The sequence below is a fragment of the Silene latifolia genome, chromosome 1 (genome assembly GCF_048544455.1).
Source record: "Silene latifolia isolate original U9 population chromosome 1, ASM4854445v1, whole genome shotgun sequence".
NCBI lineage: Eukaryota > Viridiplantae > Streptophyta > Magnoliopsida > Caryophyllales > Caryophyllaceae > Silene > Silene latifolia.
Window position 1 is genome coordinate 66,320,559 of NC_133526.1, and position 17,906 is coordinate 66,338,464.

At 36.8% G+C, this 17,906-nt stretch overlaps 1 protein-coding gene across 1 annotated transcript; it reads right to left on the reverse strand.

The window, feature by feature from the left end:
• Positions 1-5,852: 5,852 nt before the first annotated feature.
• Positions 5,853-14,514, reverse strand: LOC141606274 (solute carrier family 40 member 2-like). The gene is made up of 8 exons (XM_074425344.1): positions 14,090-14,514; positions 13,629-13,779; positions 8,104-8,291; positions 7,231-7,701; positions 6,715-6,886; positions 6,461-6,598; positions 6,256-6,366; positions 5,853-6,170 (listed from the first exon to the last, which is right to left on the reverse strand). Exons 1-8 carry the CDS (start codon positions 14,203-14,205, stop codon positions 6,012-6,014), a joined length of 1,506 nt encoding a protein of 501 aa, XP_074281445.1. The 5' UTR covers positions 14,206-14,514; the 3' UTR covers positions 5,853-6,011.
• Positions 14,515-17,906: the final 3,392 nt, after the last annotated feature.

Below are 17,906 nucleotides of genomic sequence, written 5' to 3' on the forward strand. Positions count from 1 at the left end.
CTATGATACAGTTAAGGACTTGTATTTATTCATTGTTGCATATCTAAAGGCTATTAGCTTAAGGTTCCCCTTATTTAATCTTTGTTATGTACTCGTATATCTTAACGGCTATTAGCTCAAATGGGAGAGCAATGTGCAAATCTTGCACAAAGGTATGAGTTCGAATCTCATATAGCCTAGTTAATTTAAGAATCTAGTGTATTAAACTTAAATACAATAACATTGAGGATGAGTTAGCCAAATCCGTCCTCAGATGTGCAAAATTGAGGATGAGTAGAAGAAGCTCAAACTTAGATATGCACAAACGGCGTGCATAAGCCAATGTTAGAAATTATCTAAATTGGGTGCAATTGGACATGACAGAAAAGGCCAAAACCCAAAAGTCCACTACAGAAATACTCCTACCAATTAGGCTTTGAAGTAACACTAGCAGTCAATAACCAACATGGGAGTCGAACCCACACCTTGTGCATTGCACAACGCTCTGCCATTTGAGCTAATTGGTTTTAAAATAACTAAATCATTCCGCTAGTTTTCATCATGTGAGTTGTTCTCTGATCTTTTTCCACCTTCAGTGAGGAACAAAATTAATTGCGGTTTTTTTGAATATGTGCTGCTTTAGTTCATTCCATCTTGAAAGATTGTGAAAGAAAATCATACCCCCATTTATTTTAACCACTTATGATGATCAAGTTTCACAAAATAAGGTTTGAGATTCACCAAATAAGGAAAAGAGCAAAAAACGTGATTTTAACCACTTATGATGACCAAATTTTCACAAAACAAGTTCTAAGATTCACTGAACAAGGTCTGAGATTCACAAAATAAGGTCTGAGATTCACCAAATAAGGAAAAAAGCAAAATAGGTGATTTTAACCACTTATGATGATCAAGTTTCACAAAACAAGCCTTAAGATTCACTGAATAAGGTATAGGATTTACAAAATAAGGTCTGAGATTCACCAAATAAGAAAAAGAGCAAAAAAGGTGATTTTAACCACTTATGATGACCAAGTTTCACAAAACAAGCTCTCAGATTCACTGAACATGGTCTGAGATTCACAAAATAAGGTCTGAGATTCACCAAATAAGGAAAAAAGCAAAATAGGTGATTTTAACCACTTATGATGATCAAGTTTTACAAAACAAGCCTTAAGATTCACTGAATAAGGTATGAGATTCACAAAATAAGGTCTGAGATTCACCAAATAAGAAAAAGAGCAAAAAAGGTGATTTTAACCACTTATGATGACCAAGTTTCACAAAACAAGCTCTCAGATTCACTGAACATGGTCTGAGATTCACAAAATAAGGTCTGAGATTCACCAAATAAGGAAAAAAGCAAAATAGGTGATTTTAACCACTTATGATGATCAAGTTTCACAAAACAAGCCTTAAGATTCACTGAATAAGGTATGAGATTCACAAAAGAAGGTCTGAGATTCACCAAATAAGAAAAAGAGCAAAAAAGGTGATTTTAACCACTTATGATGACCAAGTTTCACAAAACAAGCTCTTAGATTCACTGAACAAGGTATGAGATTCACAAAATAAGGTCTATCTCAAGAAGAGTTCATAAAGCACGTGATATAATAGACCAACTGAACTGGAAATATTAGAGGCTTTGCTTATCATTCTGAAGTTGAGCACACAGTTCATATTAATTATGCCTACCCTGAGATTGTTTCATTTCATCCATTGCACCATTGACATTTTTAAAGGTCGATCATTTCCAAACCACTAGCAGAAGTCTGATCATACCGTGGACAACGAGTTTACCAAATACCGACTAGACAAAATTAGTTTTTTTTAGACAAACGACTAAACTAAATCAGTTTAGTTGTTCGCATCACAGTTGACAAAAGGGGAGTTAATGTCCAAAAATCTTCAAAATAAAACGCTACAATTTTATGAATGTTATACAATTTCTACCACACTGTTACACAGCCATAGCAATCATCTAGATGGAAGACTGTCCAAAACTATCAATGCATAAATTTACGAATGATCACCAAAGGAAGAAATCAAATACAATCATAGTATTCAAATTCTGGTTTGCAAGGTTCAAACAAACACTCCTTTAACAAGTCTAACCTATTTAATGCATCCTTATCATCACAAATTTCTCATAGTCCTCCATTTTACCCCCACATTTCACTTGACAAGTATTCGTATCACCTCAATTTGATTCCGGTGCCACGGTTTAGTATCTCATGCCTACAGTCGTCAATACCAAGCATTACTCCGACTAAAACTATCATCAAAACTCGATATTCACATACTTCTGAAATAACATGAGCATTAATTTACAACATAATTCCAATCCAAAAACACAATCATCAAAACTCGATATTCTCGATATTTATATAATTCCAAAATAACACGAGCATTAATTTTCAACATAATTCCAATCCAAAAACACAATCAGGCAAACAAATAAACGCATTTAACATCCTCAATTACACAAAATAAACAGAAATGACAAAAAAATCTCACCTCATTACAATTAAAATCACTCAATCTTGATTAAATTTGAACGTTTTATTTTCAAAATCGCTCTTTTTGATCAAATTCGAACCTTATATCATCACTTATTAGTGAATTAATAAAAATATATGAATATATTCAATTTTTCATCAAAATCATAAAATTACCTTCAAATTAATCGAATGAAGTCTTCTGAAATTGATCAAATGTCGATATTATTGATGTAGCTTGTTGATCGGCAAATCGCTGCAATTGTAATCTACGAAGAATAGCTGCAATTGATTAGTTTATGGAGCAGATTTGGTATGATGGCTGTAATCGATGAAGAATAGAATAAATTTTCAGATTTATAAAATATTTGGGCCAAAATTTCAGCCCAATTTGAAGGACTCCGCGCTAACAGTCGGCTGTAAGTCTAATGAAGGAATTTGGTGAGGCCGGCCGCCTCGCCATAATGAGGTGCCTCACCTGATCCGGCCTCTCTCTCTCTCTCTCTATATATATATATATAAGATATCTGTATTTTTTAGATTATGACAAAGCAAATAGAGTAACACATAGTGCTTAGTTAATGCAGTAGAGATCACCTGTCCCACTTTTATGTCCCATTTTGTGTCTCATTTCCTTAAGATCTTGACACATCACACTTGAAATAATAAAAATGGTAATATTATATATCAAAGTGTTAATGTGTCAATAGGAAAGGTGATGGGTCACAAGATGAGACATGAAATAGGACAGATGATCTGCTATGTAGTTAATGTCATTTTTATGGATCTTTGTTTTCTTTTGGTACATATGTGTAGTGATATACTGATATGCATAATGCATCTTTGTTATGATTTGTTCAGAATCGTCCAGAATGCATCTTTGTTATGATTTGTTCCGAATCGTCATTCTGTATAATTGTAAATACGTGTAGCTGAAAATTTGTATTTCAAATAAGGTAACATTTTAAGCCAATAAATGTATTGTTGAAGTGGTTTAGGGAAAGAGAAAAAATGGAAGAAAGAAAAGTCAAAGCTCGTGTTCTTGACTTTGACTTCGCCATTTAAATTAGGCCCAAGTGTGGGTGACGGCTTGTAGAAAATGAAGGGAGTTTCCCTAATAACGCCGGCATTATAGAACCACGACTAGCTTCTTACACATTTAACTCACTCCGTGGGCATACTGCCTTATTGCCATTTCATTCTTTCTCTTCTACTTGTATGCACGAGTTTGTCCATAAGACCGTCTTAAAAAAAAAATTATGGAGTACTCCGTATAACTAAGAAATAAAAAATAAAGAAGAATTTGATTTGAAATTTGTTTAAACACAAATTAGTACTCTCTCAGTTCAGTAATATATTTACATTTTCTTTATTTCCCCCTCACAAAATAAAGGAAGTGTAAACATATCACTAAAACAGAGGGAGTATGTTTGCTACAAATAAACAAATTAAATTTCTTATCATCACACTGTTAATGTTAGTTAAAACATACCGAAAACAATAAAGTGGATAAAAGATCGCAAAACGTCGAAACTGTTATGTTACTCCCTTTTAAAATCAACTTTTTTAAAATTACTCCATTTTAATTTTTTTTGCTAAAATTACTCCTGAAGTTACAGTTTTTGCTAAAATTGCTCCTAAACACCAATTTAAGTAACTTATTTCGTCTATTTTTGAACTTATTCCGTTTGTGACTTAGTCAACCTATACTTTAAAAAGTATAACTATGTAAATAAATGTAGGGGGAGTTCAAAAATAAAGGAAATAAGTCACTTAAATTGTTAGTTTTGAATCAATTTTAGAAAAAAATGCAACTTAATGTAATAATTTTATGGGTTGTTTGGTTGCCTTCCAAATTCATTTGAATTAGAAGTTCCTAGGAAGTGCAAAAATGAGGTCTTGTTTGGTTACCCAATTCATGAGAAGTTGAAGTTCCTATGGAACTCTAATTCCTACATAATCTAGGAAGTCCCTTACCTAGCCCCCCCTTGGTAAGTGGAACTTCCCACATGAATTAAGTTCCCATATCCTAACCAAACAACCTTGCAAAAAAATGCAACTTAAAAGAGTAATTTAAAAAAAATTAAAAGGAAGTAATTTTAAAAAAGTTGATTTCAAAAGGAAATAAAATCTAATTACTCAGGTTAATATTATAGTACAGGAATTGAACCAAGTTTCAATATTGAAGAGTAAAAAACACATAAGTACCGACTAGGCGATACTACCGAAGCCATGAGAAATATTTCGCATTAATCAGCAAACATAGGATATATCAGCAAACAACTTCTTCAAACCAACATACGAGTAAGTAAAACAACCCCCCTTCTCTCTCTAGTTTTTCTCCCCCTTCTCTCTAAACAAAAAAACCCTAACCCTATACCTTGATCCGCCGCCTCCTCTTTCCACACACTACCTCCCTTTTCCTCCCCTGACCTTTCGCCGGGAATGGGCTCTTCATTGGGCTTATCTCCGGCGAAATCGGCACTTCCCTTCTTCTTCTTCTTCCTCCATGGCTCTCTTTCCGTCGCGCCTGTTGACGGTCGGCCTTGTTGATTGACCGACTGGTTGTGATGTTCGGGCTTGTTGATCCACATGGCCACCCTTTCTTTCGATTCACCGCCTTGTCTGCGCCGGTCTTGCATGCATCCTTGGTCAGGGCGTGTTCCCCCTTCCCCTCGCCCATTCCCTCACCCTTGGTAAGGCCCTTTGTCCTTGGTTTTATTCTGTCTTGGTGGTCGGTGTTGGTGTTGTTGGTGTCAGGCCATCCTTTGTTGTGTTTTGTCCCTGTATCAAGGATGTTTTGGGTGTCCTGTCCCTGTATCATCCTTGGGTTTTTGGCGATCGCTGGCTCTTCACGGATGTCCTGTCCCGTTATCCCTGGGGTTTTAGTTCTAGTTAAGGAAGATTGGTGTCTGGTTCGGGTTGGATTCGTCCGTAGACGTTGCTTAAAAGCAAATATGGACAGAAGATTGGATGAGGGGTATTCTTTGATGTGGTTTGTGTGCATGCTGGGTTTGTTGATCCGCCGGTCGTGTGACAGTCGAGCTCGTTTGTCTTGGTGTAGGAGTCCATGCTCCATCGGAATCAGCCTGTTGTCTGTTATCCACCATTCATTTCTACGCTCTTGTGGCGTAAGTACACCACACCATCGTCACTCCGCTACTCACTCGCATCGGGGGTTTTCAGGAGATGTTAGATGCTTGCATGACATGGATAAGGAGACTCGCTCCAACTTTTTCGTACTCCACCAACCTGATTTTGCTTCCCGACATTGTCTTTTGCTAGTTATTAATAGTTTTATCGTAGTGATGTTTACTTACGGGTGTAATAAGGGCATTGTATGCCCGAACATTATGTAGGTATGCCTTTCTTTACTGCTGTCTAAAAAAAAAAAAAAAAAACTACTTCAAACCATTTGTGTTCCACAGGGACGGATACCTTTGTATTCCAAGAATACCAAAGAACGAATACAAGCTTTAGTATTTTGCTACAAGCCTACAACTAGGAGAGCAAGTGTGGTTACATACATTCACACTAATTACGGTCGATGGATGGTACTGTAAATGCCCCGACTAATCTGTACAACTTGTCAACATGAAATAGATGCTTCCGAACATGCCATACGTGAACCGTGTACAAAATTCCAGCCAGAGTTACAATCCCAAAGGACATCATTATCAACTTCCAAAACTCCTGCATAAACCCAAAACCATGGCATATCAATTCATTCAAATGCCAACAAAAGGAAATAACACCCAAAGGAAGGAAGCATAGTTACCTGAGGGTTAGAGACGACAACACCCATTAGATAAGCAAGCAAATCCATGGTAGACTGGATTGAATTCTGAACCCCTCCAACAATGCATCGATCCGATGCTGGCACTTGATCCTGATATATATACCATAGAATCTATGAGCCACAGTTCATAGATGGTTTAGAAAAATGAAGAAAGAGAGAACTAGTAATCCTAAAATTAATCAACCTGCATTTGTTGAATAACGGCCAAATCAAACATCCATAATCCAAGGCGGGAAGCTGCAACTCCGCCCATTAACATATATGCAGAAGCTACCCCGTTTTTCCCGTAAATAGACCCGACGCACAAGCCAAGGAATGACCACTGCACCAAATCAGCTAGAGTCAACATGGCATAATAAATTAATAATTCATTTCGAGGCTAATTAGAAGACATAAAATAGTTAATTTTGAGCAAATGCCACAGTGTCACACCCATACCTGAGACCAGATAGCCCAAATCCCAGTTCTAAGAGGTGAGATTCGAGACTCTAGGATGGGATAAGTAAATGTCGCAGTTATCCCAATTGTAGCACTTATGCCTCGGCCAATGGATATCACATATGCAGGTATTCCATTCCATTCTAAGGTAGCCGTCATCAAAGACCCAAAACTGAACATAAACCAACATCAATTTATGTCATTCACTCATTCATTAGAAGCTGCAGAAACATAGAAAGTGTATCATATGCCGATCATAGAAAGCTCTTAAGCAAGGTCACAAGGAATGTTACCCAAATTGGTCAGAAGAGTGTGCGTGTCAAACTGTCAGACTCTGCTATTTTATGAAAAGAAAAAAAAATAATCTTGTGTTTTTGGTATAAACTGAAGTGTACAGGCGTCAAAACCCAAATGTCGCTGTTGGACACGGGTACATGAGGTAACTTGAAGAGTTAGTGTACCATAGGTGACGATAACAATCTTAAGTTTTCCTGAAGAAAGGAAAGAAAACAAAACCTCAGTACAGTTAAAAACAGCAAAGCAAGGGCCAGTCCCGGAAGGACTACTTCTTGCTTCAGATAAACTTTCCAAGCTCCAAAACAAGGAAATATTGAGCAGCATCCTATCGATCCAGTCTCACCAGGAACCAGTTCATGTCTATCTTTGGATACCAAATCAGGCTTCTGCTCAGAAAGAGACGTGCTTGTTTCAGGAACATGAGATGAGACCGCCTCTCTTTTATGGTTATCTTTCACACGTAAAGCTGGGACTCCATTGTAGACAGAGCTAAGTAGCCAGTATTGCAGACAAACAGAGAGAATGTTCCAGAGAGCGAAAAATAGAGCTGATGCTTTTAATGATACAAAGCTTACAATAAATCCAGAAACAACCGGAGCGCATAATTTACAAACTAAGTCGATTCTCCTAAGAACTGAATTCATCTGCGACAACACTCCAGGAGGTTGATCTTCTGTCATTACAACTACCCTGCGTTTTTTCAGGATAAAAACACGCCATCAGTCTCAATATAAGATTCACAGCCTCTTGGCACATGAATTAAGAAATATCACAAAAACAACGGTCTTACGTGTGATACTGGAAACATTGGTCATATAACAAATGAAAAATAAATGGACACAACTGACTGATATTTCTAGCAATTATCCTATGCTCATTAAGATGAAGTATAGAAAAAAATTACTTAAAAAGGAGCAAAGAAAACTTACTCAAAGACAGGAGTTAAATAAGAATTGAATAAGTGAAATGCTAATGGTTGGGTGATTAGCACGTAATTATGATTACAGTGGGGGTGATTAGGAAGGTAAAGCTAGAGTTATCTGCAGGCAAGTTAAATGAGATTTGGAATCTTAAAATAAAACATATTTTCACCATTCTCTTTCAACCAAAATGGTTCCTGCAAGAGTTGAGAGCACAGCTACAGCTCCTGATAAATAAGTCAGTGCAACAAGTGAAGCAAACAATAGGCTCTTTAAGCTCGAAAAAGTCAATAGAGCAATTACTGTTGCTCCAGCCGCTATAAATGACAGGTTTTGTGTAACTGTCCAAATCTGTAGAACCTGTAAGCAGTAAGCAAAGAACCAAGCATATGATGTTAGTCACATTTTGAAGGGACCGCGGCACATCACATGTAGCAGCGGAAGACAGAAACGCGGTCCTCCTGAGACCTATTGCATTTAAAAAACTTGTAAAACTGGGTAAAGGGACACATACTTTATGCGTAGACAATAAATTGGTCTAACCCCGAAAATACGGAGTCTCTAGTGTATCCACACCGGTAGATAGACTAACGTTCTCAACCCTTGAGACGACCTCGGAATAATATAGAGAATCACTTTCTCACTTTTATTGTAAGTATGAGAGTAGACGATATCCGAACTTGTTACTGTTGTGTATTCCTTAAAAAAAAAATACACGAACATGCACTATTTATAGCCAAATGATAACTTAGCCCTCAAGTAATGTCATTGCCCTCATTGGTGCACGTACACATACAAAATCAAACTTTGCTAAGAAAACCCTTAAATGAATGGCACGTAGCTGTGAATCAACATGTAATGTTATAATTATCATTACATGGATATACATGCCAACGTGGAGGCCTCCAAGACCTATCCACATTTCCGTCTCGATCTCTCATACAACTGTTTTTCCGATATTAACTATATTCCCGTGTTAGCGAGCAATATAAAAATATGTCGTCGAGATTATTTAATTAATTATCTCATAATAAATTAAATAACCGTAAACGTTAAATATCACACCGTAAGTGTGTGACCACATAGGTTCATCGCTAAACCGGTAACAATTAATCTCATTAATTATTAATCGAGGTTGGCGTCTAACAACACTCCCCGACGGCCGGATAGCGTGAATACCAATATTCACCGTACTCGAACCCGTAAAGGACACGTATTTATTTCCCTCCGTCGTTCCAACTCCGGATCGTCCTAGGGTATGGTTTGATCATCAACCCCACTAGACGACCACTATGTTACATGTCTATCATTATTGGTCGGAAATGACTTTAAGAAACTCCTTTCTTAAATCATTCGACTACCCTGGCCAAGGTTTTGATATGACCAATAAGATTAATGACAACATAGAGTTCAAAACTCATTACCTTGAAATGACGGATTCCATCTTGACTCACCACTAATTGCATAGGTACTCAATTATACCCAATGACCATTCAACTAGCATTTTTACACACTAGGTGTCCGGTATCTAAGTACAATAAGTAGTCTAATAACTACAATGATGATCTCAGGTCAAAGGATAAAATATACAACTACTCCTTAAGAGAATTTCCACATTGACAACATAGGTAATAATAACCATTTGGGAAATCTCACTGTTGATCACGTTCAATAACCATATCCCCATATGCATTATTTATATTATAACTTAATGAATGAGATCCATTAATACTCATCCTATGAGTAACGTTATCAATATATTGGTCTATCCGGATGATCATAATCCCGTTCTGATAATCACACGACCAAGAACACTTTTAGACTAAACTCTATAATACTTGACTCTCATTATCATAATCTCCATTATGATGTCAAATATACCAGTTTAATCAAGGACTTATCATCGTTTTAATACCTTAATAAGATAATAAGAAAAATGCCATCTAATTATTAATCTCCATTAATAATTACACTGTATGAAATTTGTTCAAAAACGTTTCATTAACTATTGCACTGGGGCATAATTCCAACAATCTCCTACTTGACCTAGAGGCAATCGGTCATGAACCTTGATCCTTGATCCCACTTGCACCTGTCAAACTCCTTTGATCAAAGCGCCTTAGTGAAAGGATCGACATCGTTTCTTTCCCTTACACCTAATGAATTTGAACATCTCCATGTTCGAACATTTCTCTAATTAGATGAAATTTCCGAAGAGCATGTTTAGATCGTTGGTGGTCCCCTTAGCTTTTTAGCCAGTACAATAATTCTTTATTGACACACAATAGAGGATTACCTTCCTCCACTGAAGGAACAACACCAAGTTCAATTAAGAACTTTCTTATCCAAACGGCTTCCTTAACAAACATCACATGCAAGTACTAAGTACTCTCTCGGTTCTTCGAGTCGCTACTATAGCTTTTATGGAACTCTTCCAACTCACTGCTCACCATTTAAGGTTAAAGCATAACTAGAGATAGACTTTCTATCATCTTTATCCAATGCGAAACTTGCATCAGTACCGCTAAACACTTTTAGCTTACAATTTCCAAAAAATGAGGAATTGGTCCTTAGTCCTTCTCAAGTACTCAAGGATGGTTTTCACCAATTTCCAATGTTCCTCACCCGGATTGCCTGTTGCCTACTCGCTACTCCTAGTGGGTAAGCCACATCAAGCCTTGTACAACATCACAACTGAGTGTACAAAAATTGGGAGAGCCTGCAATGACTTCCCCGAATCTATCTCCATAGATTCTTATTCCAAGAATATAAGCCGCTTCTCCCATAACCTTTATGGAGAACTCATACGATAGCCAAATCTCTCTCTCGCATGGCTAGCACACCATTTTCTATCAGCAATATGTCAACCACATATAGTACTAGGAAAATGACTGTACTCCCACTAGCCTCCTTTGAGAAATATTAATCGGAAAGAAAACAATCCAAATAAGAACATAATCATACATCATCATGATATGGACTTCCTCATAATGACATATAAGAATTTTAAAACATGCATGAGCCCCCTGCTTGTCGTCGTCGTTTCCCATCATAATTAAAATTCATCCGATTTTATCTAATAAAATCATTTCGTGCTCTACACTACATAGTCCCCAGGTTGTCAGGTCGTTCCTATCAGTGTAGTTGAGTTTATCCACTCTAGTGACAGAAAATTAATAAATGTCATACCCTCTGGGTTGTCCAGACTAAAAGTACAAGATTAGTTAACTTTTCTTCACCCTCGTATCATATACAATAGACAATATTATTATATCTCCGAACTACAAGCCCCCGGTTGTCGTCGCTTCTTGTAAACGAAAATAAAATAATTTTATTGTCTACCTGAGTGGCAACCTTTGACAAAATATCTCATATTTTATCAATTAAAAACTCAATAATCTTTAACTGGTCAAGTTTTAATGTCACTCAAACAATTTGAATAACACGAGTGCTTATATCGTATATTAGCACTAACAATTATATCTAATATAACTGTCATACACAATTATCGCATAACCGTAGTACTTCATGCTTTATGTGTCATTTAAACAATTTAATAACACACTTGGCTATATCCAATATAACCCAACTGATAAGACTGACCCTTATATCCCATACAAGAGTCGGCTCCTATCACCATATACTTTGCATGCTAAATAACAATCATAAGCTTTAAAACAGCTTACCCACTCATATGTTACTCAAACATTACAATGACATTATATTACCAATAAATGATCAAAAATGTAATGATTGAAACAATGATTATCATAAAAGTAGAAACGCCTTTTATATCCACATAATAGACAAAAGCTATTTACGCATGCATGTAATAGATTCGTTACTTAACGAATTACGAGAACTATTCTCGCGAGACCCGAATTTACAAAATGTAAATGCAAAATTGGCTCTGATACCAATTGAAGGGACCGCGACACATCACATGTAGCAGCGGAAGACAGAAACGCGGTCCTCCTGAGACCTATTGCATTTAAAAAACTTGTAAAACTGGGTAAAGGGACACATACTTTATGCGTAGACAATAAATTGGTCTAACCCCGAAAATACGGAGTCTCTAGTGTATCCACACCGGTAGATAGACTAACGTTCTCAACCCTTGAGACGACCTCGGAATAATATAGAGAATCACTTTCTCACTTTTATTGTAAGTATGAGAGTAGACGATATCCGAACTTGTTACTGTTGTGTATTCCTTAAAAAAAAAATACACGAACATGCACTATTTATAGCCAAATGATAACTTAGCCCTCAAGTAATGTCATTGCCCTCATTGGTGCACGTACACATACAAAATCAAACTTTGCTAAGAAAACCCTTAAATGAATGGCACGTAGCTGTGAACCAACATGTAATGTTATAATTATCATTATATGGATATACATGCCAACGTGGAGGCCTCCAAGACCTATCCACATTTCCGTCTCGATCTCTCATACAACTGTTTTTCCGATATTAACTATATTCCCGTGTTAGCGAGCAATATAAAAATATGTCGTCGAGATTATTTAATTAATTATCTCATAATAAATTAAATAACCGTAAACGTTAAATATCACACCGTAAGTGTGTGACCACATAGGTTCATCGCTAAACCGGTAACAATTAATCTCATTAATTATTAATCGAGGTTGGCGTCTAACAACACTCCCCGACGGCCAGATAGCGTGAATACCAATATTCACTGTACTCGAACCCGGTAAAGGACACTGTATTTATTTCCCTCCGTCGTTCCAACTCCGGATCGTCCTAGGGTATGGTTTGATTTGTCAACCCCACTAGACGACCACTATGTTACATGTCTATCATTATTGGTCGGAAATGACTTTAAGAAACTCCTTTCTTAAATCATTCGACTACCCTGGCCAAGGTTTTGATATGACCAATAAGATTAATGACAACATAGAGTTCAAAACTCATTACCTTGAGCTGACGGATTCCATCTTGACTCACCACTAATTGCATAGGTACTCAATTATACCCAATGACCATTCAACTAGCATTTTTACACACTAGGTGTCCGGTATCTAAGTACAATAAGTAGTCTAATAACTACAATGATGATCTCAGGTCAAAGGATAAAATATACAACTACTCCTTAAGAGAATTTCCACATTGACAACATAGGTAATAATAACCATTTGGGAAATCTCACTGTTGATCACGTTCAATAACCATATCTCCATATGCATTATTTATATTATAACTTAATGAATGAGATCCATTAATACTCATCCTATGAGTAACGTTATCAATATATTGGTCTATCCGGATGATCATAATCCCGTTCTGATAATCACACGACCAAGAACACTTTTAGACTAAACTCTATAATACTTGACTCTCATTATCATAATCTCCATTATGATGTCAAATATACCAGTTTAATCAAGGACTTATCATCGTATTAATACCTTAATAAGATAATAAGAAAAATGCCATCTAATTATTAATCTCCATTAATAATTACACTGTATGAAATTTGTTCAAAAACGTTTCATTAACGATTGCTCTGGGGCATAATTCCAACACATTTGACTAAATCCACTTCCATAAAAACATTTCTTTACTACATTTCCAGGGTCTCTATTCTGTAACAATATCTACCCACCGAGTGTTTAGAAAATTAGAACACTAAGGAGCAAAACGAGTAGTCGTCTAGTCAACTAGAAGACACACCTTTTTATAAGTGAGAAAGTCGACCCATTGGCCAACTATAGGACCTAACAAAGCAACGGAAGCTGATTCGACAACTCCATACATTGCGGTTAGGAGCAATGAGTCTGGCCAGATGTTGATCATGTATAATGCTACAGAAAACTCCCACATTCTGCAGTTTCATGCATTCCGCAAATATCAGTCAAATTAAATGTCACACGACACCTTAAAACCAATCCAATTAACAGCATAATTAAATGCCATTTATTTTAGATACGAAACCTTGCTTGGACTTGAAAAACTAACTCTGTTTATTGTCGTTGTGAGTATAGTCCAGCCCATTTGTGAAATTTAACGGAGGAAATTAAGACAGTTACGAAACATAATGAGTAGGAGTATATACCATACTAAAATAGTCAACATGGCAGAACATAAGAAAATGAAAGTTGAACCAATAAAAGAAGAGGAGAAGAAAGCAAAACCTGGCGCTCCATCTTGATAAGAAGTGTCCAACATACAAAGACCAGATAAGAGAAGTGGGCAACCCCTCATTTTGAGGATTTTCAATCAAACGTTGTTTTGCCTCTTCATCTCCCATCTTTTTATTTAATTTCTGATTTGATTTTCCAAGGGGTTGTAAACTTCGTATTTAATGTTCTGATGTCTTCATACTATTACTATATAATATATAATATAAATGATGTATACATTATCTTGGTGGCCATTTTCATGTTGTTGTCAACAACTACGGAGTACTCCGTATTTGTTTTTCTTTTTGGATTTTTGGATGTAGGCCGTAGGAAAATGAAACTAAACAACAATTAATTAATTTTTTGCTACTATTGATCATTGACCCGCAAAATTGTACTCAGTTTTTTTTTAATCCATGTTGGTAGGAGTATATCTCAGGTCTAATCGCTGCTGGCAAAAACCGTTGTTTAAATGATGTTATTTATTATATCGTCTGTATAGTTAAATGGACCGAATACTGTAGTCATGAGTCAGAACAAAGAAAAATGAAACATGAGGATACCAAGGAGAGTAACTTATTCTCACCTCTTACAGCACTATCTAATATAACCGGCAATGATCTGAGCATAACAAAGGCCGATTATATATTATTGAATGTGGAAATCTATCTATTTCTAATGCAACTCTATTATCGGTCACGGACATTGGATAATGCCGCTTTGATTAACAGCAATTCTTGCATTAACAAACAAGTATGGTAGTATTACTCAGGCAGTGAGGCAACTAAACCTTCAACAATCATCCTGAATCAGAAAATGTTTCCTAACTTCGATATTTATACAGATTTAAAACGTAGATTTATGGTTAACATCAAAATGAAAATGTTTAGAACATCAAAGTGACTCCAGACTCAAAAGCTCGTCTGGTTACACGATGTATGTAAGGCACGAACATCATTTTAGCCTCCGCTATCAAATATGAGTTTCTGCGATCATATTAATTTGTGTTCATGAATGTGAGTTTTTTCTGCTCTCTGAAACAAATGGAACATTTTTTCTGGAAAAAAAACCATTTAAGTACTAGCACATGTCCACATACGAGTAGAATGGAGATAGCTCAGAAAATCATAGAATTGCAGGAGTTCAATCAAACCTATATTTATTCTCAACCCCCGTTTTTTTTAAATCTCCTCTCTGTTCAGAAAAGCCATATTTTTCAACTACTACTTCCTCACATCCGCACTAAAGGTTCTGATTCTTTATCACACTTGTTTATGACGTTTTTGTAAATACGATATCTTTAGTTACACATTATTAAAAATTATAAAAATTTGATATTCTTATAGCATTCACGACGATAAATCAAACAAGATCTCACATGACTATATTTTGTCTTATAGATTACGAATAATATAAAAGATTCCATACGACCATGAATAGTGTCAAAAAGCAACTGTAACCTTTGGTCTGGATGGGAGGGAGTATCTCCTAAGTACTATACTCTTCCCCCTTTCTATTTCTGCCCTCTCTGACCAGGTCGCCATCTGTTCCCTGAAACTAGGTCATTATATTACAGTAGAATAGATCCTCTCCAGTTCCCCAAAGAACTGGAGGATCCAGTAGTAGCGTAGGATAATGACACGTGGATAAGCCAAAATAAACGCTGCTCATACTGCCCTCTTGGTCGTCAAAATTCCATTACTCATTCCCTTTAATTTTAAAACTAGTTTTTGAGCCCGTGCCCTACACGGGTGGCAATGTAAAATGTTAATCGAAGTAGATCTTAAATATATAGCTTTTGGAGTGAAATTGTAAGGTTTAATTCATTAACACTCCTAGGTTTTAGATGAAACTTTTGAAACCTTTTTTTTTTATGCATATATTTGTAAAGTTATATCTCGTAATTTTATTCATAGTACTTTGTGATTTGTTTTCTTTTCATCTAGTTAAATATTTAAATTATGCGAGTTTTAAGGGAGACTTACTGTTATTTGTCTTCTCGGATATTTTTTTGACCCTAATTTTTAGATTGATACCATAAAGTGATAAACTGATGCTTAAAGATTGTAAATAAAACTATTAGTTAATCAATTGTGAATTTGGATGCATAATTGTTGAATTTGCCAATAAAATTCCTCCCGTGTCGGTCAGCTTCCCCACATAACTCTCCAACTCAATCGACCAAGACCACCTCTTACACAACGCTCCTCCCACCCTTACCCCACCCAGTCACCTAAACCCATCGCTCCTCCCTCAACCACCAGTCCTTCACCCACTGCCCCTCCCTCTTCCCATCCAACACCAGCCGCCAGCTCCTCCGCCATCCCAAACACCCCCTTGTAACACTCTCATACACCAAGGTGCCTTACCAAGACTACCTAGTGCATGAGAATGCTACCATCTCGGTTACCCGAGGCATAGTAATCAAAAGTGACCATAAAAAAAACGTACTTTAAGTAAATAATTTAAAGTGTTTACATCAAAACCAAAACTGCAAAGTACGATACAACTGTTCCAAACCAAAACCAAAACCAACTAAAGTAAATGAAATGTCAAGACACAACAGCGGAAGACTACTATCTAACTCGTGGTGACTCCAGCCCAAGCTAATCCCGCGCATATCCAACGATACCTGCTAAACAACTGCTCACCATCCCCGAATGGATCACCACACTTTTCAAAACATTTAAACGGGGTCAGTTACTACATAAACAATATAAGATAAAACAACAAACCATTACACAATCACAATCTCCAACACCGTCACATCACCGTCACATCAACTCTACACCGCCAGTGGGAGACCGCAGCCGTTCCCACCTAAGCCCCGCTCATCTTCGTCGAGCGAATAACCCAAGTCCATTAATGTGCACATCCCCCTTGTGACGGCAACCACAAGGGGCGAATCAAGGGCGTGAAGCCACTCCCCAAGTGACTCCACTCAGCCGAGGGCGCACCTCGCGAACCACAGACAAATCACGATCCAATCACAATACCAATGTAAACAATGCCAAATACCAATTACGATATATTCACATGCCAATCAACCAACAACCATCTTATACAATTTACACAATAACTGAGTAGGGAAACCCTACCTGGAAAGCAATCACCAAAATCAACACAAGCAGCGGATCAAAAGCCCTCCTTTACGAAATCACCTCCTATAATCACATAATCATACAATCACAATCTATAAACAACAACAATCCCAATAAACCCCAATTCACCCAATTAGGGTTTAAACAACACTAACGAATTGACATAAAAACGGTACAATGATCTTACCTACAATACGACGATCTCAACGATATAAAGAACTCCGAAATCCGACGACTCTAACCCTTAGATTTGATAGCAATGCGAGAAGAGAACTTACGTTGCTTTGTTTTCTTTTGTAAAAAGGTTTAGAATTAGGTAAAAAGTAAAAAGAACTGGCGGAAATACTTTATATAACATTTCACGTGTTGCTATTAAACCTGGCCAAAAACCCGTATAACCCGACTTACTCGATCGAGTAACTGAGGTACTCGATCGAGTACCGCCTACTCGATCGAGTTGCCCTCACTCGATCAAGTATCCATCAGGCATAACGTTCTCCAGAATGCCAATCTAACTTACTCGACAGAGTAAGCCATAGTCGATAGAGTACCCAACAACTCATAAATCTGAGGTATTACAGTCTTCCCTCCTTAAAAATGAACTTCGTCCCCGAAGTTCAAACCCATTACGAAAAACAAACTTGCTAACACAACTATAACACAACGACACCACTAAAACTGAAAAACAAAATTTAAACACAACTCATTAAGACTCAAAACTGTAATAC